The sequence below is a fragment of the Lichenostomus cassidix genome, chromosome 3, assembly GCF_008360975.1.
Source record: "Lichenostomus cassidix isolate B80296 chromosome 3, HeHo_3.0, whole genome shotgun sequence".
In the NCBI taxonomy this organism is placed as follows: domain Eukaryota; kingdom Metazoa; phylum Chordata; class Aves; order Passeriformes; family Meliphagidae; genus Lichenostomus; species Lichenostomus cassidix.
This window is the reverse complement of record NC_139483.1, coordinates 67,150,538-67,176,785: the sequence shown is the minus strand read 5'-3', so window position 1 is coordinate 67,176,785 and position 26,248 is coordinate 67,150,538. Positions and strand designations below refer to the sequence as shown.

The 26,248-nt window shown below is 43.7% G+C and overlaps 1 protein-coding gene across 1 annotated transcript in view; it reads right to left on the bottom strand.

Annotated features, from left to right (window-relative positions):
• METTL24 (methyltransferase like 24) overlaps positions 1 to 17,002 on the bottom strand; it is a 45,462-nt gene extending 28,460 nt beyond the window's left edge. The window contains exon 1 of the mRNA XM_085056171.1: positions 16,598 to 17,002. Within this exon, the coding sequence (XP_084912297.1) occupies positions 16,598 to 16,903 (306 nt within the window). The 5' untranslated portion in view covers positions 16,904 to 17,002. The remainder of the gene's footprint in view (positions 1 to 16,597) is intronic.
• Between the last annotated feature and the right edge of the window lie 9,246 nt (positions 17,003 to 26,248).

Genomic DNA, 26,248 nt, shown 5'->3' with positions numbered 1-26,248 from the left:
GACTTTGCAATTTTATTTACTCAGAGCAAACCTGACTGTGGCCAAATCAAAATCACGATTTGGATATTCTCACCTGCACTGTGGAAATTTCTAGAGTGACCAAGAGCAGGTCCCTGTGGCTGCTGTACAAAACAGGCTGAGGAGCAGCTCCTTTCACAGAGGGCACTACAGCAAGAGGAGCAGAGGAGTTTTACAGCCCATATTATACAGCCCTGGATATGAAATTCAAACAGACCTCCCCAGGGCCGCCCAGGAGGAGCCAGAAAATGGGTTCAGACAATCTGCATTTCTGCCTATCACCATGGGTGTGCTATCTCTCTAGGGTAAGGACTCATGCAATCAGACACTGTGACTGTATTTCTCAAACACCAACATATCCATATTCCACAATATAAAGAAATGACAGTACCTGGAAAGTTACAATGTCACTTAAAAAATAGCATACTGAATATCTTGAAGTAACCCTCTGTACACAGCTTCACTTATAGACACATAACTGAAATTAGCATTGTAAGAAAAATCAATCTTAAGCAAGACTTTATCACAAGCACTGGTCAGACGCTGACTTCAGCTACTCCAGAAGGGTAATGGATATCCAGAAGCTGTTATTCAGAGTGATGTCTGAATTTTCACCACATGAGATAACCACAGAGTAAAGAAAATCTTAAAGCAATGCCATTGCTTTGTCAGGAAAACTAGGACACATTTGAAAGTCTGATTTTTTTTCCAGGTACGTCACACTTAAGGATAAGGACTGATGTTTCCTTCAGAGCAATCTGACAGTAATCTGCAGAAACTTCTCTCTGGAGACCACTTCTTTTGAGATTTTTTCTCCCTCATAGCCATCTCTGATAGTCATCTGATAATCCCTTAATAATCTGCAGTATATATGTGATACACTTTTAAAGGACTGTAATTTAGAATCTGTCCTAAAAATCTGAAATCATAATATAAAATTTAAATCAAAATGTGCATAGGGCTCGCAAACCAGCAGGTTTAAAATTGTAGGTCTGCAAAATATTTGGCTTTTCTAGCCTAAACTTATACACAAATCATTAAATTCTTTCCAGACCAATCCTAGTTTCAGTGCACTAATTCAAAAAGCTCAACCCCTCCCTTCCCTTCTGCTTGCATTTAAAAGGGAATTAGTACGTTTTTCATATTTCCATCTTTTTAACTCAATAGCTTTTGTTACCCCTTTTAATCTCCTTGGTTTTTAGCAGCCAATTAAAACAGAAACATATTAGCCATTTTTAGAAACAAAAATTTGGGAATCCCATTGCCCTGCCAAGCAGTCTGTTGCTTCCAAAGAAGAAACAAGAAACTTGTCAACATATACACAGATGTCTTAAGCAAATCCTCAAATTGTGCAACAGTTTAATTTTTTACATCAGAGGCAGGACCAACTGTGAGTGGAAATCGTTTGTGACAATAAATTCCATCAAGAACCATAAATATTTGCTAGCCATAGAAACAAATGACATACATGTCTTCAATTATTCTGTGTGTACCCAATGTACCATCACACTCAGCAGAACAGAACCTGCTCATGGGTGAAACTTTGCAGGGGTTTTATCAGTTTGAAATGCAATGTGTGGGATTCAAATTGCAAAATTTCAGACATCTACACAGCAAATTTATTAGATCGCGTTCCTGAAGGCTTGCCCTTGGGAGAATAGATTGTCCCCAGATATGATTTGCGGAGCTTCAACATAATTTTATTTGAGGTCCCTCTCAAGCACCTGTGGCCTTAAGCATATTAGTTTGTAGTGGTCTTACTATTTGGGGTTTTTCTCTCAATTCAGAAGTCCCCTAAATAGTGAATGCTGCAAGCTGCAGCCCACTGCAGTCCTGGCTTTGTGGGACATGCCAACGCGCCACGAAGGACACGCGACAAGTGCGAAGCCTGCTAAGGGGAGTGGGAGGGCTGCTGAGGCTGGAGGCAGCCAAACCTGGCACACTGCTCCTCTTGCTGACAACTCCAGCAGCACAGAATCCCTCGTGAACGCCCACGTTCAGTTTCAGAGGCAATTAGCTGGTTGACTCCAAGGGAGAGCCAGGAGGGAAGAAACACTCCTGCAGTGCAGACAGCCAGTGATGGAGCTCCCACAGGGGGCTGGGGAGCTAAGTTATTTGACAGGACAGATGAGGCAGACAGGCTCTTTAAGGGAATGATTCATCTCACTAGAGAGCAGACATCTAAAATAAGTAAGGTGAGTCAAGCACTGGAAAAGTCCACGTCTCTCCATGAAGTGCACAGGAAGCCTGAAGGATGGCTCAGGGACACCCACACCACAGACCCTCAACATCACAGAGGAGAAACCCCAGACTAGACATTCACACTCACCATGCTGCAGAAAAACATGCATTTTAGAGGGCTGAGACTGTGGTCACACTCTTCAGCTGTGACCCTAAAACAACACTTAGCTGCACTTTATTCTTCAGCAGGGTTCAGTAATTCCAAATGTTTTATGTTTGGAGCAGCAGTGGCACAAGTAAAACAAACTCCACCTCAAAGTGGAGGTATCAATAGGAAAGAACAAGTATGCCTTGAGCCTTGGCAAAGACCTCCTGGAGAAAGGTCAGTCCATCCAGTCCCCTTTAGTAAATGTAACCAGCACCACAAGGGATCACAAGATGTACACTTGTAAAAACCTGCTACCTTACAGCGTTAGTTAAGGAGTAGCAGGGACATACACAGGCTCAGTAAGCTGTAATTTAAAATACAGGCTTACAAAGTGACTGACTCATATAGAAAGCTTTGAGGGAATTAATTTCCAACACATCTGGATTTATAGATATTCCATCCCTACATGTCTGAACTGTTTCCTTCCTTCTTTTTCTTCTATATTACTATAATTTTCTATTTTCCTTTGCAGTTTGGCTTTCTTAAACATATGAGATTTTCTCTTAAAGAAACCATAGTGCAGAACTAGCTACATACTCTCCTCGTCTGCGTGTGTGTGCCTGTATTGAGAGAAAAGCAGGTTCCCTCTGAGGCATCAGATATTGAGGGAATCACGGGGAAAAGCAGCTGACACCTAGTTCTGCAGCCACCTAAACTGAGAATTTCCACTCCAACAGTGAAGCTTCCACACATTGCATTAATTCCACGATGAACTGGAAAAAAAAATAATTAATACAAGCAATCTTTCTATTTCCCCATGTTTTTAGTTTCCTGAATTTACCTAAGGCAGAGACATCTCTGACACCACTGCACATGTGCACACAGCCTTCTCCACACCCAGTCACCAGCACACTGCTCCATCCTCTACATTAACCACATTGGTGCAGTGCAACGAGCAGGCCACTAAGGAAGTCCCTCCCACAGGCAAACTCCAGAGCTAAAAATCTGCAGTGTGTTACAGAATCACAGAATGGTTTGGGTTGGACAGGACCTGTAAATATCACCCAGTACAACCCACTTCCATAGGGCACACATTCCATTAGGTCAGGTTGTCCAAAGTAAACAGTATTGCCCTCACTACACACCCTTGGATAGACACCACTCGTTACTGGTTGTCATTTAGCCATTGAGCCACTGATTACAACCAATTCCTTATCCATCTACCAGTCCATCCATCAAATCCATATCTTTGCAGTTCAGAGGTAGCCATGGTGGCTGTGCCTAAACAACTCCCTGTGCTCAACATGTTTTAACGTGTCTTCCAGGAGGATCCACTCCATAATCTTATCCAAAGATTTGATGTTGGAACAATAGGCTGAGGAACAATAGCTTTGTGCCAAGATAAGCAAGCAACGTGTCACATATACAGTCAGGCTTTCCCACGCAGGCAGGCTGCTCAGGGAAAGTAAATCCTGCCTATGGAAACCAGTCCTGTGATAAGAGCACTTTCTGTGTTATTAAGGGTGTGTTTTCAACTTAAACAGGTTTCTGACATGATCTGTATATGAAGAATTTTATGTCTGGACATGTGTGTTTTATCTTATTGAAGAGGGAATTTCTAGGATGCACTGAAGTCTCCCCTAGCTCCTCACTCTCTGTGCATCTCCTCCAAGTCTCTGCAGTGCAGCATACATCTGTCTGCCTGGGAGCAGGATCTGAGTGCTGCGAGAGTCAACTCAGGAAGCTCCAAACATCACCCAAAGGGCTCCACCCGAGAGAAGTTTATCAGCACTTGCTTTACAAGGCTGCAGTTTGCACCAGTAAGTAAGACTCTTAGACTTAGCAGGGAAAAGGTAAAAAAGGCAAAGTTTTACATTGAAATGAAGAAAACTATCTTCTGACTTCAATTCTCATTATAAAAGCTTCGAGGCACTGCATGGTAATTGAAACCAAGAGTCTTTACTCTTGTAGAGTGAAATCAGTCTGAACATGAATACGGAACAACCCCAAAAAGGCAGCAATCACCAAGCATTTCACCTCTGCCTTCCTTTTGTTAATACTGATGTTTATTTTCTGCTCCTTTTGCTTCTCATTTCCCATCAGATGGTATGAAATCGAGCCACATGCATAGAAATTACTGCTTTCAGGGAGAACTGCTGCCCATACCTGCAGGCAAGCTGCACTGGCAACCTCCCTGCAAAACACCAACAACTTATTGTCCTGGGAGGTTCTGTGTTCCACACACAAAGCCCACAGTCAAGCTCCCTACAACTCTACTTTCAGGTTTGTGTCTTTTTCCCCTAAATAAGCATCTCATAAGAAAAGCATGCACAAGAAAAAAGGATGCTTGCCACTGACTTCAAGTGACAGAATTTACATCACTTTAAGAATCAAGAAATGGATTTGTTAAAATAAAGAGCACCTTCCAAAATTAAAATGAAGAAGCCAGATCTGTAGAGCAATTTAGGTAACTAATGCTCCATCAAATTCAAATCGTAACCCTGACTTCCATAGTAAATGGATATTGGGAACTCACTTGCCAGGTTTACATTAGCCACTGTGGACTCCTCTGCAAATTCACCATCACCCCTGAGTGCAGGTTTGGGACTTATAGGAAGCAGAGTTTCAGAAGACTTGACAAAATAGTAATTTGTAAGTACTTATGAATTCAGAAAGCATTGCATCTAATTTATAATTTACACGGCGCAACTACCACTCCTCACTACCTCTGAGGAATAAATCCACTGCGGCCAAAGGATCTGGGAGCTGCAGGCATAGGAAAGGGCAGTGCTCCACCAGGGAACCTCTTCTTAGACCTTCAAAGGTCACCAAAGACTAACAGCTCTGCCACTGGAAATCCCAGCAACATATGGGAGAAATATACATTTATTAAAAGAGAGATTGATTTTACTCTAAGAGATGTACAGCTTTGGAAACAGACAAGTGAGATTTTTTTGCTATGCTTATAAAATAAAATAAGATAAATAAATGGGGCAGCAGCATTCCAGCACTATCCAGAGGCTGACAGCATGATAATATATCTAATGGAGATAAAACCAGGAGCCAGAAGAGACTGAAATTTATGGAAGTAAATTCTCAAAACTGCTTAAGCAGCTCAATCAGCTGAATTCCTTCCAGTGCCTGTATGCCTTTGCCAACACTTAAGGATAACAGCAAGAAACAGATACAGCAACTACTGGTCACTGCTTGTCAAACTCAGACTTCTGCTAAGCAGAGGCAAGCCCATGGTTTCAGCCTGTACTTGTCACTGCTTTAGACAAAGTGCTCCGGCTGAGAAATATGGAGACGTCATAATCCATACAATAGGGGGAAAAGCTATTTTCCTCTAGGTTGGCTTCACTGCAATATTGAAACCACAGCATACAACAAACAGAATTCATCAGTAAATACTCAGCTAGCCAGACAAGCTGAGCTTATTTTGTGCAAGTTCCAGCGCTCTAACCGTGATTTACATATAGGGATGCCTCTGGCAGCCTATCCACTGACTTCAGAGCCTCTGCCTGAGGCTAAGAACTGGAGGAAAAGAAGGTGTTTTAGAGCAAAACCAATGCTTTCACACAAATAAGAGCATTTCACACTTGTGCAGCTTTCTCTCTCATCCAGGCAGAATGCAAATGTCTAAACAGAAATGGTCCACCACACCTTCTAGACTAAAGGGAGATATGAAGCATCAGAAAACCCCTTCCTCTTCATCTTCCCCTCCAGGGTAAGCACCAGGACAACCTTCTGTGCCCAGAGGGCAGGAGAGGGCAGTGTTTCTCACTAGACATCTACAATCTCATAAAGCAATTAAACATTTACTATTATCCATGGGCTGAGTAACTTCTACAGAAATTTAGACTTCAGTGTAAAACCCTAAGGTAAGACAGACAGTATTTACAATAGGTACAGAGGGTACTCCTCCTTCAAACCACCACCAGTTCACTTGATCATACTGAGTTTTACTGGATAACCAGGGAAGACTCAAAAAGCCAAACTTCCCCTTTTTTCTTAACTCCTTATTTCATAAAAGCGTTAGTAAAACCAGATAATGGAGTTTCACAGAATGAAACATATATTAGCTTTACACATACTCCATTTCTTGTGTTTAATATGGTTATGGATTACTGCCCTTAGTCTAGAGCTATGTAAAAGTCTTCCAAATAAAATAATAATGGTTGGGCAATTAGTTCCCTCAGTCTAGAACGGGAACAACAGCTGGCTTAAAAATTGTTAGGATTTTAAGTACAAGATGATATATTTGTTTTCCAATTTATAAATAAGAAAATCAAGCTCATTTCAAAGCACAAAAATTTGAAATATTTTTTGTTCAAAACAAGTACACACCCAAGCATCACACCCATAGAGGATGGACTTGGGTAAATACGTACCATCCCCTTTAATGAAGGATATTTTCCAATGTTTTATCACTAATTCTGAGCATTATAGATACAGCACTGAAAAGCTACATGGTTTGACCCTGAACTCATGATGCACCCAGAATTCCCACGGATTTCATAATGAATAATAATTGCAAGATCAAACCATTAATCAAGACATCTAACGAAGAAGAAACACATCAGCTCAGCAGCAACCAATTGACACATAATTGCTTCTTGTTTAATTTTCTCTAAAGAGGGAGGGAAAAGGAACAAGATGTCGTTGGTTCGCCCTATTCAGCATGAAACAAAGTTCACTTCTTTGGAAGTTTCAGTGCTGCAGAACAACCATGAGGAAAACCCAAAAACAGACATGGCACAAGTACTAAAAATTTTGGCTTTTTTTCAGACAGTTTTTGTTTTTTTTCAGACAGTTGAAAAAAAACAAAAGCCCTGTGGCATTTATCTCTGAGATAAATCTCACCCCTCCACTACTGTCATTCACTCTGCAGGGAGCAGGAAAGATTTGAAACCGTTTCCTATCATTTTTAGGCTTCTAAGTGGCAGATATTCTCTAACGTTCCATGCTATATCAATAGACATTACCATCTCTTCCCCCTAGCATTTCAAACAGTGTCTCTTTGTAAAATATGAAAGAGGATGCTAAATAAAGGGCACTGACTTTGAAGCTCCCAGTTGATTATTTGACTTAGTTAGCTGCTAGGAGAGGAATGAGGAAGAGGGCTGGGGACAGATGAGGCAAAGCAGGGGGAAGATAAAATAGCAACAGCAACTCTATGATGTTAATGTTTGCTGGTTCTAACATCATTTTCTAATGCACACATTTCCCAACCAGGTCCAGCTCCTGGCACATCACTGATATTTGCTTCTCTGCCATAATTTTATCTCGGCTAATTTTCCCCAACACACACACACACACACACTTGCATAAAAAAAGTGACCCTACCTCATCAAAACTAATAGCAAGAATGCATTTCAGCAATATCCCTATGACTGAGAAGTTGCCTGTCTAGTTCTTGTAGGCCTTTCCTTGCTAAGCTCTCAAGGTCTTCCACATGCCAAGAAGGGCAGAGGTTTCAATTCCTCCAGTTTGTAGAAGCCACAAGGTCAGTCCTGGAAAGAACACAGAATTTCATCTCTTCCAGAAGAACTCACAGCACTGCACCTGAAGCTGCATCTGAAATCGATCAGAAAGTGGAACCCAAAGTAAACTTCAGTGGGTAACTTATTAAATGAGCTGTTGGTTAGTTCTTTCTGCAACAAGCATGTAAACCCAGAGGTTCTCCATGTAAAATCTGAAGCAGTTGGCTTGACCTGATAATCCCAAGAGACTTCAAAAGCCAACATCCCACTGCAAATTCCTCCTGGTCCTACATTGCCAGAGACAAGAGAAGCCCCCTTTGCATGACGAGGAGAGGTGGCAGCCAGAACGATGTTCCTCACAAGCACCCCAGATTTGAGATTTTCAAAGCCAGAACTATTCTGTGACACTGACTTTCGAAGAACTCTGCAAAGCCATTTTGTTCCAGTCTGCAAAGCATATGGAGAAGACTTTCATGAGAAGCAAGATTTCTTTGTGCCAACAAAAACACAAGAAAAGGTTTCTTTATTTTATACATGTGTCAGGGTGGACATAAATTACTGGACTAGTTTTCAAATGTTGCAAAAAATTATTAAGAGAGCAAAATAATCACCAAGGGGCTCCCCCAGAACCAGACCCCGGACTTGTGCTTTTCAAGAGGTCAGCAAAGACCACAGGATACCCAATCCACCCATCCTCTGACAGTGCAGTTCATGAGCATCACAGCCAGAGCCTTTCCTGGTGACACCTGAGCTTGATGGCAAATTCAAAAGCAAGATTACTGAAGATGGAAGAGAAGATCAGATGGGGAAACAACACATCATTGAAAATCCAAACCTTCCCAATTAGCACTGCATAAACAGCTGGGAACATTTCCGCCATCTCCTGCTTAAATTAACCCAGCTGTTGCCACAAGAGCAAGTTCAAAATCATGGCTTTCATCTATCTTTTCCCTAGGCATCAGTCCATTTGTTCACATGGTTTCTATTACCTTTAGAGATTTGCCAGCTCAAAATAGGGCAGCACATCACCCAGTCCCTTTTGTATGCAAAAACACTCACATAAACAACATCAGGGTGAGTGTGTGCATGGCACAGATTTCAGGATACATATGCTATACTGCAACTGAAAGAAAAATTGAATCACACCTTTTTTCTCCCTTTAACTTGTTCCATTGAACTGCAGGTCATTTGATCTTAGACTTACAAACACGGAAGGGCTCTGGACAACATTTCATCGTACACAAAAGTATCTTGGTGCATATCTGCTAGCTACAAAAACACTCAAGTTGATTCAATGACTCACATCCACTGCACGCAGCTCTGGAGCACTGAACAGGCATCCAAGACAAACTCAGCTCCAAGTTAATATTAGAACAAGCGATAAGAGTGGGCTGTGCTGTGGATGCCATTGAAGATTAGTGGTGGTTCACACAGACTTTCTCACTTAGGTGTGAAATCTTGTATCTAATCTGCGCCATGAGTGGCAGCCATCACTGCCAGGCTGCAGGACAGCCTGATCTACCACAACCAAACCAAACTGCTTGAGCAAAGGCTGGATATCCCTCCTTAATGCTGCCTAAATCCCCAAACTCTACATCTCTTTCATAAGAGGTGATGATGGCTGTCTGCACAAGTCTGCAAGGCAGCTGTGAGAGGGTTTTGCTCTTCACTGCAGGATTTCAGTAGCACACTTTAGGTTAGCTCTGGGCTCACACCAAAGATCCCCCAGCTGCACCTCAGTCTGAACTGTGGCCACAGCTCAGTGGAAGTGGCATGAGAGACATATCTGGCAGGCTGGCACCTACCATGCAGCGCCCAAGCAGACATGTCTCTGCTTGCTGCCTGGCTGGCTGGGTAAATGCTGATGTGAACTGACTGAACTAAATGGGATGAAAACCTTACCAGTAATGAAGTTAAACACTTGTCTTATAAGAAGGTAGATAAAGGTTGGAGATGTGAAGTAAAAACCCTAGGGCTACCCAGGAGAATTTCTACCTGTCCAAAATCTCTCTTTTGGGACTCTTCTCTCTCCAAAGAAGGAAATTCTAGCAAAGAATATAGAAAGCTTGGCCACCTTGAGAGCTGCTTGAACAAGAAAGCTGTGTGTCCTCAAAACCATCCTCACTCCCTACTTCAAAACATGAAATGTGACAAAAGATCATTTTTGGCACTAACTGTGCCACCACCACTGGGCAGTTCAGGTCACTTGGCCCCCAGAGCAGTCCCATGAAACAGTTTGAGCTGAAGACGGCAAACAGGATTGATTTTTTCTGACCAGCTACTGCAGTCATAAAGGATTCACATTTTGTACAAGGCCTGTGGTCTCAGGGTTCACAGAAACAATAGCATAGCCATAATGGCCACCACAGAGCAAGGCATCTGCACAATAAATTATCACCTCAATGCTTGGGTCCCTTAGAAGAGAAAGCTTAAACACCTGGATTTATTTCTTTCTGCGCCACAGCTACCTAGAAAAAATTATTCTCTTGTCTTTATATGCCAAAAGAAAGCCTTGAGCAGGCATTTGAAAGATTTTGAAAGAAATCTATGCTACTGGATATAAAAAGTCTCATAATGCTGTAATGACTTTCTGAAGAATAATATTCCCCACCTGCTTCTCAAAAATTCATAAAGAAAGAACTGTTTGAGGTAACAAAAAGTGTTTAAGAATCAAAATTATTCTTAGTGATCATTTACCTCACAAGCCTGCAAGTGACCTCATTGTCAGATGAAACATTACCATTGCCTCTTTATGGTATACCATAAACACATTTCATCTGCAGTTAAAATACAGTGAAAGCCCAGTATTGCTCTTGCTTGGCTGCTTGGAGAAGGATTCCTGTGTTTGGGTACCGTCTGGTACCTCAGCTGCCCCTGTTTACAGGCAGGGCTGGCTGATGCTCCCCAGATTTGGTTATCAACTGATGAAAACTGCTTTCAATAAAAGTTTATTCTTTGCTTCCAAAGACAATAACCTCACTCAGTTTGTGCTATTAGCCTGAATATTTGAGCAAAAACAGACCAAGGCTGTTCCCCAGGTACTAACAGATTGAAGCCATAAGCTCCTATCTTGTGCTAATCTTTCAAGATAAGCAACTTTGGGTTGGTTTATATTTGCTAAGAGAACTCCAAGTTCTCTTAGCTGGAGGGAAAAAAGTTGTCAACTAGTGTCCCTTCCTCTGGGGTCCACTAAGTCATCACACAGAATAATTGTGGTGGGGTCTGGTCCTCTTTTAATACCTCTCTAGTGAGGTATTAAGCCAGGGCAAAGATTGCTTATTATAGTCTTAAAAGACCCCATTACCTCTTTTTATTTCATTGATGTTAGATCATTGTTCAGGCTAAATTCCAGTTTGGCTAATCACATTGTATCTGCCAGATTGCTTCTCTAATTGCAGAGCAGGTAATTGCAGCCAGAGGGACCTCAGGAGGTTGCCCTGAAGCACAATGAAAAAGATACCTAGACCTTCCCTGTGTGGATACCCAAAGTTCACCTTTTTCTAAGGAGTCTTTCTATTCCTTACCAACTGCAGAGTTAAAAGATTTTCCTAATATCTTGCCTGAAAATGAAGCCAGTTACTTCTTGTCCTACTTCCAGTGGACCTAGGGAACAATCGGTCATTATGTCCTTCAAAAAAATTATTTTTATTAGTTTGAAGAGTCTTGGCACATTCCCTCAAAACCTACTTTTCCCTATTCAAAACAATACCAGTACTTCAGGCTTTCCCTGCAGGCTTGCCTGTCTGCACCTCTTAACACCTTTTTCCTCTGAATGAGAATCTCTCCAGTTTGTCTACTTGTTCTTCAAGGAGGTGCCCAGAACTAGCACACTCCAAAGGAATAACCAATATCCAGCTCTTCAGTTTTGCCCTCCTCTGCAACAGAATCCAATGTGCCACTCACAACCATCAAAGCCAGGATGTTATCCAGTCCTCAACACAGCACTTAGGGAAGGAATAGCACTGCAAGCTGTAAATCTCATCATGCCTGCGACACAGGTGGAGAGACTGGAATAATCTTTGGAGATCCAAGAGGCTGCTTTAACCCATGCAGCTCCTTTGGTTTGGCTCAGCCAGGGCAAATTCACTCTGGCAAACACAGCCTGATGTGACTTCCTGCACAGCTCCCAAAGCCCTGTCGTGTCAAACTCTGGTGTAATGTTAAAATATTGCTCCAGGCAAACAGAATGAATAAACTTATAAAGGTTTAGTCCCAGTCCAAAACAGACAAGCTATTACACCATGGGATGTGGAAAGACAGACAAATAAATTTAACTTCAGAATAACCAAGTTTTCTCCAAGAATTTTGGCTCCTCCTCATCAATAGGCAGAGTAACTTCTTATAAAAGCAGTACCCAAAACCTGCCCTGCTTTTAAAGATGTGAAGTCAGCTTGAAAATACTATGTATGCCATTAAGCAATGAAAACATCTGATGCACTTTTTAACCAGATTTCTAGAAGAAGTAAAAAGGACTTTTGGCATAAGCCCTACATATCACTGACACAAATATAAATGGCATTGTAATTCTAAAGTTAAAACCCAAATGTAAATTTAAGTAAAATCTTAGAAATAGTGTAATGCTAAATTTAATGAGGTTATTTTGAGCCTGCCATATTACTAACTGCCAAACAGTTATTCCACATAATTTCAAAGATATCACTCCAAAATAATTTGCAGACAATGAAAGATGAGACTGTTATCAGTCAGCACTGCAGAGAAGCAGTAACCTCTTGGAAGTAGTTCCTATTTAAAGAAAACCAAAACCTTCAATCCAACAAGAAACAGCAAAAGACAATTAGTCTACATTTATAATGAACCTAAAGACAAATGTATACAAGTATAAGTAACACCTAGAAAAATGTAATCTCAAAAGAGTTTTTGGTTTTAGGCAATAATACATCATGTTTCAAAATACATTATAATCCCAGACAAAGTACAAATGGGCCCAGCAGCAAAATTTTATTCTTTGCTTTTAATCACTGAAGGTAAACACCTTTATATTTCTAGATATGACATGAAAGAGCATCCAAAATAACATCAGGTTAACTTTGGCAGCATACCACACTCCCCACCTCCTTGGAGACAAATCTGCCCAGAAGGCAAGGAATTCCAGCTTTTCTCAACCAGACTTTTGAAAAGGGCTCCTCCCAAATTCAGTGCACAAGAGCCAACATAACCTTGTTATTGCAATTATTGTGACAAGAATTTGCTCCTAATTCAAATTCCAAATGCAGTATTTTTTCTTTTGCCATGGCACCCTGGAATAACCTTTTAAAATACACTTCACGTGGCTGCAGAGCTCTGTATGTGCACACCTTGCTCATACCTATTGCAGGAGGAGGTACACCTGGCAGAATCTGTGTGTTTCCATGTAGCTGGAGTTTTTATCTGCTACATAAGTTACCAGGTCAGTGCTTAACACAACCAGAGTTTAGAATCACAGTTGTTTATAAACATAACTTTATTACCAACAATGCAGTTTTAAGTGTTTCCACCAAAATATAAGTGGGATTACATTTGCTTTAGTTTGCAGCACAACAAAACTCTTCCCATTCTTCAGACAACGATCATCTGTTGTCAATGCCAAATCTTGCTTATTTGTCAGCAAGAGCAGCAGCATCTGCTCTCTTTGGTAGGCTCAACCAGGAACAAAACACCTGGGAGCAGCACAGCTCCCTAAAGCACCAGAACAGGCAGCTCCAGCAGCTCCCAGACACGTCACATAGCTAAATTACTTTATTCCCTGCTGCTTTCAGTTGACATTTTTTATGTATGCATCTTAAGGCACAAACACACCCTTGGAACCCTGGTGGCCAAACCCTCCCATCTGCTGCACACTCATGGTCTCTGCTGATGGAGCCTCACCAGTGGTCAGGAAAAGCACAGGCAGTTTGCTGCAGACTTAGGGGCCATTTATGGACAAGTCTCCATCTTTCCCATCCTGTGCCCACTTTTTTTCTACTTTTGGTGCTTTTGGTTGCTTGACTGCAGTTGTGCTTGGGAAATAAATAACACAACTCTGCTTCAGGAAACTTTAAGGTGATTCAAAGTAAGCACCAACTAATCTCCTTGTGTGTTTTTGCAATTTTTCCTTTTTATACAGCCACAAAGCAGGATATTCAACTTCATCTATGGAAACACTCTGTTCATCAGTCTTCTGCTTTAATTCAGTGATGTAAGTGTGAGCAGAGTTATAACCAAGAGGCACTAGGAAAACAGAGCAAAGCCTGGCCTCGCTGATTTTTCCTTGCTGCCATCCTGCTGGCTCACACATCCCTACACAGTCCAACACCATCCCTATAAACAGCAGTAGAGGGAAAAACCCCATACCTGAAAGTCTCTGCAGACTTCAGAAATGGACAGACAATAGTTTACAGACAGACAGAAGACACTGAAAACACATAAAACCACAGCAAAAAGCAATCCCAACACAATATAGCACAGATCTGTGCAAGGAGCCTGTCCCTCTCCTCCAGACAGCATTTACACACAGCAGTACAGCACACTGGCAGCAGCTGCACCCTGATGCCTTTCTCCAGAGCTGCTGGGGAGCCATGGATGACCAATTTAAGCAGCCTTTTTTTTTGGTAAAAGCCCTCATCTTGTTTTACAACAGCCTGATGTGAAATACAATGTTTCCTGATTAAAAAAAAAATTAAAAATCACCTTTTTTTTTTTAGTTATTGTGCTTCTTCACATGAAAAAATGGCACTGCTCAGACCATTTTCACTTTATTTTACCATTACTTTTCCCCCTGTATTTTTATTTAACAACTCTACTTCAAAACCAGAAATCCCTGGAAGTTCAGTCCCTCTACCCCAAGATCCTATCTTTACCTTAAGTACGTTTTTCTTAGCCTGAAGCAACATGCTCAAGTCAAATAGGTGAACATAGAAGGCACTTGATGGTCTAAAACCTAACCTGGCAACAACTCCACTCTCTATTATATACACTAATATTTTTTCCCTTGACTTAATTAGAGGGATTCAAAAGAGACCTCAGCAGCAACGTGGCCAACACCATAAACCACAGCAGTGATGTTTCTTTCACACATTTCACCTGGACATGCACCAAAACACACTTGGGCTTTCCAAAGCCTTGAGCTCTCCAACATCACAAGGTGCTGCCAGTTCTCAGGGACAATGAGCAGCCTCTCCTGAGGCTACTTCCCCACTAGGATTTCCTAAAAAATAATTAAATAAATTAGGATGCGCTTTGCTTTTGCCTAGTTTTTTTATGCCATTCTTAGTTATATTCAATAAACTCTCTGAATCCACCAGACTACAGGCTTTTTTCCCCTGCGAGTGCTGAAATTCTTCCATAATTAGAATCACTTAAAAGCTGGGCTTTATGATAATGCCAAGTAACAGATCATCGACAACAAAAATCACAAAAAATGACATGGCAAGATCTAGGCACCTCAATGTGGCATCAACAACACAGCACAACAGAACACCACATAGTCATTATTCTGAACAAAAATGTGGCAATGCTGTCCTCATCACTGCCACAGTGGCGAAGGAAGGAAGGGATTATCTCATTTCTTCTAAACTTTTCAGGAAATCAGAGGCAGAAAGTAGCAGTTTATTTTCTCCATCACAGTTTCCCACAGCAGATGAGGCAAAGCTAGAAGTCAATCTACACGTGATTTCATTGTCCATCTCCTCATGAAATAAAAAAATTAATTAGTGGGGCAGCACAGACAAAGAAAAGAAAGCATATTTGCAATTGAGACCCCATAATCACAGGACATCTGGTCAGATGGTGGTTTGGATGTTAGCAAGTAGCCAAGAGAGTCAAGGACAAGCTTTAGCCATTCCACAGAAAAGTGGTTTTACTCTTGTTGAGGCAAAGATCAGAAACAATTTACTTTGACCAGGAAGGTGGTTTTCTCTCTAGCAAAATCCCATGTGCTCCTCCTCATGATCATTCCAGCTTCTTCAAGAACCTGCATATCTCTGCACGGACCATCACTGCACCCTGACAGCAGGATCCCAAAGTACATGACAAACTATTCCTTCACCGCCCTCAAAGCTGGCTCTTCTCCCCCTGAAACACTGCAAAGAAAACTCCACAAAACAAATACTGAATCTCTAAGGAGTTCCCAAGAGAGTGGCATCTGCCAAACCCAAAGACGACAAGGAGATCTTTGAAGAAGGGAACATCCAGCTACTGGCCACACAGGCAGCTAACTGGGGGATGAAGGCACAACTGGCACTCCTCCCTCTTGCTGAACTCCAGATGCTAATGATGGTTCTCACTTCCCCAGAAGGCTTTACAGTCACTGCCATGCAGGAACCCAATTACAGGTTCACTTACCAGCTCATTCACAAACTCACTAATTCTCACTGGGACCAGGTCTTAGAACCACTTCTTCGAGGCTTTCTGCGAATACAATGGCACTGGGATGCCAAGAACGTCAAAGGCCACGGACTTTTCTCAAGTTTGATCCTGCTGGGGATGCGTCAGCCTGCGGACCCCACCTGGTGATTCGGGGTCGTTGTCACCTTCTCAGACCGAGCTCTGACCTCGTCCAGCCCCGCTCCAGCACACTCCCCCTTCCCTGCAGCTCAGCAGCCCTGCTCAAAAAGTCGCTTGACCACTTCCCAAGAAGTCATCACACCACACCACCTCGCTTCCCCACCGCCCTCCCGGCCCCCTGTTTCAGGTACCAGCCCCATCTCCGCCCAGGTTCCCGCTCCCGCTCAGCCCCTGGCGGGGAGCCGCCTGTCGCGACAGGGCGGCCGCTCCCCCGAGCGGTCCCTACCTTCCTGCGGCGGCCGCCCGGGGGCTGCGGGGCACAGCAGGCGGGCGCGGCGCTGCCCCTGCGCCCGCTCCGCACGTAGGTGACCCTCCGGCGGCCACCCCCCGCCACCGCCCCCGCCCCCGCCAGCGCGCCCGGCCGCTGCTCCGCGCCGCGGGACGGGGCGGGCGCCCGCGCCGCCGGACCCCGGGGCTTCTCCTCCGGACACCAGGATCGCCTCATGCCCAGCTGCAGGCAGAGGAAGAGCGCGGCGGAGAGCAGGCAGAGGCGGAAAGCGGCGCCCCGCCAGAGCGGCCGCTCCTTGGGCATGGCGTCGGGGGCTGCCCTGCCCGGCGCTGCCGCCCCCCCGCCCCGCCGCAGGGCTCATGCCGCCGGCAGGCCGGGCCCCGCGGCCCCCGCCGCCGAAACTTGGGAGTCCCCGCCCCGAGCGGGGCCGGCCGGGGAGGGGCCGCGATGCCCCTGTCCTGTCCCGGCCCGGCTGGGGCTGCGGGACGCAGCGGTGCTCGCCCGAGGGATGCTCCGCGCCTCGGCCGGGTCAGTGCCCGGGGGCGAGCGTGGGGCCGCTGTGCAGCCACAGGTGCGTGTCAGACGGCCTGAGAGAGGACACGACCCCGCGCCCTAACTGTTGTGTCAGCCCGTCTCTATAGCATGGAAGTGTGCTGACTTGTTAATGTACGTAATAGTTGAGATTATACATGGTAATATCACGAGGTAGTGAAATTTTACTGCAGACTTGGGGATTGTTGATGCTTAAGTCAAACAAAAGGAGAGCCCGGCCCTGAAAGTGAGGACTTTCCTTCTTGTAAGGTTAGAGCTGACTGTGAAGGATAAAGGATCTCGGACAGCCAATATAACACCAGCATCCTAGTTCCTCTGACACGTCTTTGAACCACCAATCCCCCCACCCCCAGTATCATCTGGCAGTACAGATAAGTAACTCTAGCAAGGTTGACTCCAGGGACATGCGGATCAATAGACAAGCAGCAAGAATGCTGCAAAAATAGAGCTGCTTTGGAAAGTTTTACTATGATTAGTAACCAGTGGTGTGGCAGTTAGTGACCAGTTAAATCATGCTGGACCCGAAAGTTTGAAGGGTGTGAGAACCCTGTGTGAAACATGAGTTGTGATGCTCTAATTTGGCTGCAACATCTCGTGCTTATGAGTAACTCTTTTAACTTTGCCTCCTAGCCTCACTCCTGGGTAGTCACACAAGCCTGCTGATTTTCATGACACATCCTTGGTTTCTCGTGCGAAGGAAAGGATCTGCATGGGCTGAGGGGCAGTGCAGGGGACAGGTGTCTGTTCGTCTCGGTGGGAGCACAAGAGGCCCCGCGTTTGTGTCGCAATGGGAACACAGTAGGAAGAGCCATGAAGTGCCCAGACGAGCTTTGGTACTAAGCCACAGCACTAACCCATGGCTGAGCCATGAGCAGGGAGTGGTGGTTGGTGGGATTTTGCGAAGCAGGAGTGCAGATGGGGAGCAGTGTCAACGACAGGAGGCAAGATCTGTGGGAACATGGATGGGGGATTTTTTTGGCAACCAATTTGCAGCACATGCAGCTCAGTGAGTAATGAATATGTTCCCAGATGGGATATACAGGACATGGATGCATGACTACTTCCCATTTCTTTGCCAAGTAAGAAAGAGGGGCTGTGATTCTTGTCTCCTGTGAGCAGTACTGTGCTTCCAGTGTCCCTGCCTTGTCTGCTGGCAAGAGAGGGACTTGCTGCACCAAGCTCCTGGTGTCCTCGGCAGCAGGCTGCACTGCTCCTCTCTGACCTCTCCTGTCTCTTCACAGCCTGGAACAGAGCCAGAGCCAGAGCCAGAGCCGGCTGCTGCTGGTGGAGCAGGTCAGAGAGGAGCACTGGCAGAAGTGGAGCGTGCCAGCAGCCAAGCAACAAGAGCTGCTGGCAGCAGGATGGACAAGCTGCATGTCAGAAGATAAAGGAGGGAGCAATGATCTGTCTGGAGAAGTGGGATTTCAGTGTGGCTCCAAGCACAGATGCAGTGGCAGGTGAGGTGCATGATTCCTGCCTTTTAAATATTGCAGTTCCCTTTTTTTTTAGGTGAACTATCCTTCTGAATTAAGTTAAAACAATTCCATGGTTACTTTAAAACAGCCTAAATGTAGGCTCTTCTCAGAAGAGTGCGTCAGTCCCACCTGCCATTCCTGTAGCAGGAGAGTAGCTCCTTTGTCCTAAACTAAGTCAAACCAGAGCCCAACACAGATGAAAACTAACTCAAAAAAACTGTATATGGAGCAGTTTCCTAAAAGACCTGGACACCTTTGTTGGTGCCATCCTATCTTTTGATCAGCTTATAGCCAACATGGGACAGCTTCAGGTGTTTGCCACAGGGAAGTGAGTTGGCTCTAGAAGTCGATCTTTCTGACAACCACACACTTCTGTTTCCACCCCACTTAGGTGGCTTACAAATGGATCAGACTAGCCCTGGTGCTAGTGCAGGGAAGGAACACATTTATGAGGGCAGAGAGGGTTACTGCACCAATCATGACTGACATCAACTTAAGAGGCAGGCACCTGGCTCCATCCATGAGCATCACCTGGATGATGCTGATCACCTGGATCATCAGTACAAGATCACTGGGGCTGTCATGGACTACCTGTGCATCACTTTGCTCCTCCATGTGAAGTGAAATCATTCATATGGAGGACAGAAGTAATGCTGCTGCTCTGGGAAAAGAGGTTTTAGACATACATCAAGAGCATTAAAAGCAGGGGTATTATTTCACAGAATTCTTAGCACAAATGTAATTTTAAGCTGTCAGCATGTAGTCAATAAATAAAGGCATGTGAAGGTCCCATTAAAATATATTTTATATTATATTTTAATATAAAATATTAAAATAACCACTGTATGGTTTTGGACAAAATCTTGAAGGCAGGTTGACTCCAAAGGTATAAAGTGCAGAAATACATTTTAAAACTCTCTCTTGAAGTTTAATCCTTGAGAAATCAAAGCGTTCCTAAATGCTTGAACAATGCATACTCGAATAAAAGAGGTCTACCTGAGTAGAACAGAAACCACAAGGTCTTTCTTGGTTTTAGCATCAGAGGTTCATTTGTTGTTCTTTTCTCCTGGTGTACTTTCAGCATAAAGCTCAAATACTTGAATCCAGCCACTCTTCTTGTCATCACTGAGCTGTAACTGTAAGTGCTGACCTTGTACAAAATATTCACTTCCTTAGAAAGCTGATAAGCCCCAATTTGTGGGCATGCTGGGAGTGGTCCTGATAAAGAACACTTCACTAATTTAACTCAGTGTTTTCATTTTCCTTTTGTGTTTTAACAAACAATTTAATTTCTCATGCTTCCTCCCCACCCCACCCCCCACCCCACAATTTCTTATGAATGTAAGTCTGCCAGTTAAAAACACAACAGAGGTTTTCTAAAGATAGAGAACAATGGTAGAGAATGATCTCAGGAAATCTCAGGGACAATGAGAAATCTTATCAGGATTAGCATGAGAATCAGTGAGAATTATGATGATAGTACCTTAAACAGTCCCACTTTTCCATTTTAACAAGAGTATTATAAATCAATTCCTCCCCCAGGAACTGCCTGCAAAGATCCGTGTGTGAGCAAAGCCTGTTGAGAAGAAGAGCAAATTAAAATTGTAGCATAATGCATGAAACTCCAGGCCACCTGGAGGACTGGCCTTTTTGAGGTGATTCCTGGGAAATACAGCTTCTGCAAAGTTTCACATCTTTCACAAACCATGATCACTCCTTGAGTCAGGCAGAAAATAACCTCCCTTCCTTGCTCTCCTGAAGCAAGATGGATGGTATTAGAGGAACATTTATCAAGCTGGATCCAGCAGAGCACAGACTGCTGCCATGAAATGCAAAGAGTAACTGGAACAGCAACTCTGAATGTGAGCATGCAATTTCTACTGAGAACAGTGAGCTTCATTCCCTGATAACCAAAATCAGACATCGGTCTTACGGTATCTAGTTTGTATGTAGGGGCCACAGAGCTACAGCTCCCTTCGTTTCTCCAGGAAAAGTCTATAAATTGTTAAAATTCCTCTCTCATTTACAAATTTGTCTATGGTGGGAGCACAGTGCTAAACCCCTAGAAGGAAAATGTTTAACACCAATGAAATTTCATTGCTTCAGTGCTATCTTTGCTGCTTACAAATTACCTCTTGCCTGGGATATTGCTGGTAGTGAAATCTCTCCTTTGCAGCAGTTTTTAAATGTTTCTCCCTCCCCTCCTATGGCCATTTTCAGTTCAAACATCTTGCCTACCCCATTCATCTTCTGCCTCCACCCACTGTCAGGGCTTCTGTTTATCTTCTGGTTAGTCAAAATGTCTGCCCCAACCCCTGTGCAAAATTAAACTCCAGGCAGGAAAAACACCACTAGGTTTCCCTAGAATTCTCCCAGAGCTGTTAATACAAGTCAAACATTCCTCCTATAAAATGAGTAAATGAATAAAAAAAGCTCTTTTTGACTCTCTGCTCTGGACTCGGTATGAGCCACTTGCCAAAATCTACGGGACAGAGCAAAGGAAGAGTTTTTTCCCTCTTCTCCCTCCTACACTCCTGACTAATACTTCGAAAATCAGAGTGACATTGTTCCATGCACTTGAAAACAGAGATGTTTTGTGTAGAAACTTTCCCAAGGTCATTTTAAAAGTGGCTGCAGAAGAGAAGCATGGTGTGTCCTTCCCCACAGAAGATGCATGTGCCTCAGACACTGAGTTTGCAGCAGTCAGAGCTTTGGTCCAGGCCTGCTTTATTGCCTTGCACATTTATGTGCCAAAGCTCTGCCATAGCCCTGAGGAGCATGGAATTAAATGTTTGTAGCTCCCTGGGTGACTTCTCAGTGATGGCTTCTGTGCAAGCCTGGTTTCAGTTCTGTTCCTTAAAATTGCAACTCGAAATCCTTGAAGTATTTCTTTGTGCACCAAGCGACAGACCTCCATGGAGCCTGCACACAGCTCTGCCAGGCAGGTACAGCCCTTCCTCCTTCCCCTGCCTTAAATCCCACTGAACACTATGAGAGAATCTCTTTGTGTTATCTTTTAAATGTTAGCAACAGAGAAGTAAATTGGCTGTATTGGTCTATTACCCACTTACTGCTGCTGAGAAATTCATGTCTGAACAGCTGTCAAGGCAAAAGCTCGGCTGTGTGAATCATTAAAACTGCTTCTCAGCTCGCCACTGGTAAGTTTGAAGATAACAACAAAAAAATATATGTTCATGCAGCCTCCCATTAGCTCTCCTCAAGCTCGTGGGCCATTTAGGCAGCTTAACACAAGATTGATCTTGCTGTTCAGCAGCACAGCACGAGGCACAGGCAGAAGCTGTCTTTTCCCTCCAGCTACAGGGGGAATCAAACACCACAGCCTAGCCACGTGCTCCAGATTTGATGAAAGAGATGGCTGATAATTATTGGCCTGGAGAGGGGATTATAGCTCAAGGTTTACCTCTGAGTCACACTCTTGTGTGTCTGCACTCATACATACCTGTACCTGTGCACACACATCTGCTGCAGGAAGGAGAAGAAGAATGAGACAGCCCTTCAGGAGAAGATGCTCTGTAGCTCTCTGCTGTCCCTGGGCCTTAACTTTATTTATTTAACCCTAATCCTTGTGGTATACAACTATTTCCTCCAGCAACTGTGTTTCACTCCTGGAGAGGAATAACAGTGGCTTCACAGTCTGCCTTTTACTGAATTGTCCAATCATTCTGAACAAGCAAAATTCTGCCTGCTTTTTAAAATAAGGGCTGGAACTTTTATTGAAGAGATATTAATATAAAAGTTGAAAACGTATTGCCATTAAAAAAAGACATTCCAGTTTACAGGAATTAAGTAGTGATGGCTGACATGCAGTTCACATACTGTTGCACGAAGATTTTTGTGATATCAGTTCATCATCTGTATTTCCCCTGTATCTATGCCATAATCCCAGGCGGATGTCCAGCTTTGCTTAAAATTACTCTGGGTTTCTATTAAAGGTCTTGTTTTCTGTTTTGAAGCTTACCTTACTGTTATTCTGGCTTCAGCTCTCTGCCTTTTTTTTTGGATGCAAAAAATTTTACTTACATTTTTACACTTCTAAGCTCAGGGATTAATATCTTCCATTAAAAAATGTAATTTGGCATAGGGATTAATCTATAATGGTCAGAATTTGACAAACCACCGCAGCTGGAGTAGTAATGATGGCTTTAAGAAATTATATAAGCCTTTTTATTACATGATTTTAATGGGCTTATATAGAACAGTACAAATGCCAAAGTATTTATGTAGGGGATGGCAACGGCACTGGAACAATCGAGCAGATGTCACTGAGAGAGAGCTTCCTTCATCTGCAAGCACTCAGGGTAAAGGGGTCTCCAAGGGGGGATGAGGTGCAAGCCAAAGGCTGATAGGAAGAAGAACAGTAGCAAAATATTTCAGGTAGAAAATTCACAAAAAAATTAAAACCCATAATTAATGTACTGTGCATACATAATTAATGTACTCTTTCTAGAGTCTGTCTCGCAATGTTGTTTGATATACTGGCATGTGCCTGTACAGTTTATGCATCATTAAAGGTGATAGGAAACAGTAAAGGCTGGGAGTGGCTGGCAGCATCCTTGAGACCTGACGGGTTAAAAGCAGCTTTCCTAGAATAGGGGGTATGTAAAAATGTTCTGGACCACTATGCAGGCCAATTTAACAATAAGCATCCACCTTTAATAAAGGTCTCATCCACGTTTCTGAAAAACATCTCGTGTTTTCAGGACACTAAATTCAGTCTTTATCTGTAACAAAAAGGTTGTTTTTTTGAATTATTACCATGTGGTCAGCCAATCCTCTCGTCCATCTGGTTGCATTTTAAAATCTTAGATACAATCCTAACAAGGAGGAGAGAAATGGTCTGCCCTCAGCAGAAAAGATACCACAGCTCCCCTGCAGCTGAGCAGCCTGTCTGGGAGCAGACGGTGAGGATAAAACTCAGTGTTCTTCCCTCAGGCTCTTTTCAAAGCAGTTTGCCCTCAGTGCCATGTGGAGCAGCATCAATGATGCAGAGATACCGGTATCGATCCAAGATGGCATAACCTCCTTAGCTGAGAGTTTGTATGTAGGTTAGGTGCTACCACAGGGCTCATCCTTTTGGCATGTGTCTCTCTGCAGCAGGTCTGCCTCCATCCTCAGCTGTGGATGTGGGAAGCAAAGGCCAGTGGGATGTTTTGAAGATGCGCTGGGAAGGACAGAGTGGGTTTGTGCCCATGCAGGTGCCTCTACTGGCATTGCTTCAGGTGAGGAACACTCATCTGGGCTAACACTTGTGGCTGTGCCCCAGCTCCTGGCTTGCTCATGGTCTCCTTGTTAGGTGGAGATCCCTTTGCCAGAATGTATCGAATTTCCTCAGGAACAAGGTCATTTCTCTGTACTCTGTCACAAGATAAAGTACATGCTTGTGAAAGCATAAAGGTTTTTTTGCAGGGCTTGCTTTGTGCCTGTTACTCTCATGTTGGCAAGGCTGGAGGCAGAACCAGCAGCTACAAAGGAAAGCCTGTGCTGCCATCTCCCCACAGTCCACTCAGTACAGAGTGGGAAGGAGTGTCTCAGAGGACACTTACATCCCCTGCACAGCAAAGGTGAAGCTGTGGTTTCTCCTGAACTGTAGCTGGGTCAATGCTACAAGCCAGGCGAGCAAAGGAACCTCCTAGCTGGAGCTCGTGGCACCAACGCTTGCAGGGGGACACCCCAACACTGCATGCAGAGCAGCAGCTAGAAGAGGCAAATTTCCCCCTTCAATTTCTCATTTCTCTCTTAGGCTTAACATGAAGGAAAGAAGATGATCACTGATGTGTAGTGATGGGTGCCTTTAGGAATCCAGGGCTTTTTACTCAGTCTTTGTGCTGAAGTGCTCAGTCTTACACTGAAAATACAAACAACAAGATTGCTCTCAGCAACCCAGACAAGAACATTTTAGTGCATAATTATGGATGAGATGCAAAAGGACGGAAAAGAGGGAAAACATCTGTTCTCATAGAGTTTATTGCTGTTCACTTAAGAGGCCCATTAAATGCCAGAAAAAGCTATTTATCCTTGTGTTTGAGGCAATTATCTTGCTGCAAATCTCTGTGTCAATTCGTCCTGTGATTATTCCTGGAGTGCTGACACTGTGCAGATACACTCATGACAGAGAAAAACAGTGCCCACCCAGGCTTATGGAGGGGTTTTCAGAAGCAGGGTAGCCAGTGCTTCTCAGAGCCTTTACCTCTGTGGAAAAGTGGATTCTTTCTTGGGGTCTTTGGAGTTCAGCTGCCTCAGCTCCTTTATTTCAAAAATATGAAAGAGCTTCTTCATTGGAAGCACACCTAAAAATGGGATTGCTCTTCTAGTAGCCATAGCGATACAGGATGTGAGAAGCCCAAATCCAGTTCTTCAAATGCTCAAAGGAGACCAGCTGTCCCACTGACCAAGGAATCATTTGGCTCACCAGGCTGCAAGGTCTGTGCAGAGGAGAGGGTTTGTCTCCTTGAAGCCCAACCATGCCCTTTTTTGGCAAGGAGAAAAGCAAGCACGAGTGTGTTGGTTCATCCCTTCCCCTTCTCCTCTGGCCCACTCAGGCTGTTGCACAAGAGCTTGGTGGTGAAGCATCTCTTGATCATACTGGGAACTCTTGGGAAGCTAAGGTGGGGGCAGTACTGACCGTACCAGGAATTCCTGCTGCCTGACCAAGGTGGGAGATGACAGCAAGAATAATCAGTTACCCCCTGACAGCCTTGGAATGTTCCTTATCTGAAATGTTCTCAAGTGGAACAGTACCATCCTCACTGGAATTTCAAAAATTCCAGTAATCACTAACTCAGATTGCAGCCAGGATGAAAATATATCAATGACTTAATCCAAACATCTCACAGCCCTAAAAACAGGGGCCATAAAACAGACCCTTTCTGGACTACAGTGGGCTGCATCAGTATTTCCCTCTGTGTGGGATGCTTCTCAGAGTGCCCAAACTCTCAAGTTTGTGAAATTCGGAGAAAGTCACCTGGCAACAGAACCTAGGCTGATATCCCACTACTGGAGGCTACACACCCCCCCCAATTAAGAAATGCCGAAAAGGCATTAGGCAGGAGTGTTTCACTGATTCTCAAGGGGAATGTTTTAATACATATACTTTTGTACTTATACATTACATGTCTGTGTGCGCATTACCTTTGTACATTTGCATACACATAGATATGTGTGTATATGGGCTTGGACACCCTACTGCAAATATAGCATACATGTTATTATCTCAAATCCATAACTGTTACTACTGTTATGTTCATAGCTGATCCTTGGTTAATCTAACATTTAAGTGCTGCTAGATCCTTTAGACATAAACTGTTGACCATGTCTGAGCCTAAGACCAGATCCAGCCATGTGTGGAAACCTCTCTGAGAAGCAGTTTGGAAAGCAAGGGATTTCACTCTGAATCTCATGAGCCACCAGAGACCCTCCCTTAACCTTTCCTTCCTTATGCCTTTCTACATCCCTGGCCTCCATATAAACCACTCTAAATTTATTCTAATTTGGTTTTCCTTTATATGTATTATCCATGCTGTAAGTAGTAGAGTAAGCCTTGCCTTTGAACTTTTCGTCACTTTTGCAAATTTATATTAAAGTTTGTTTTCACTAATATTGA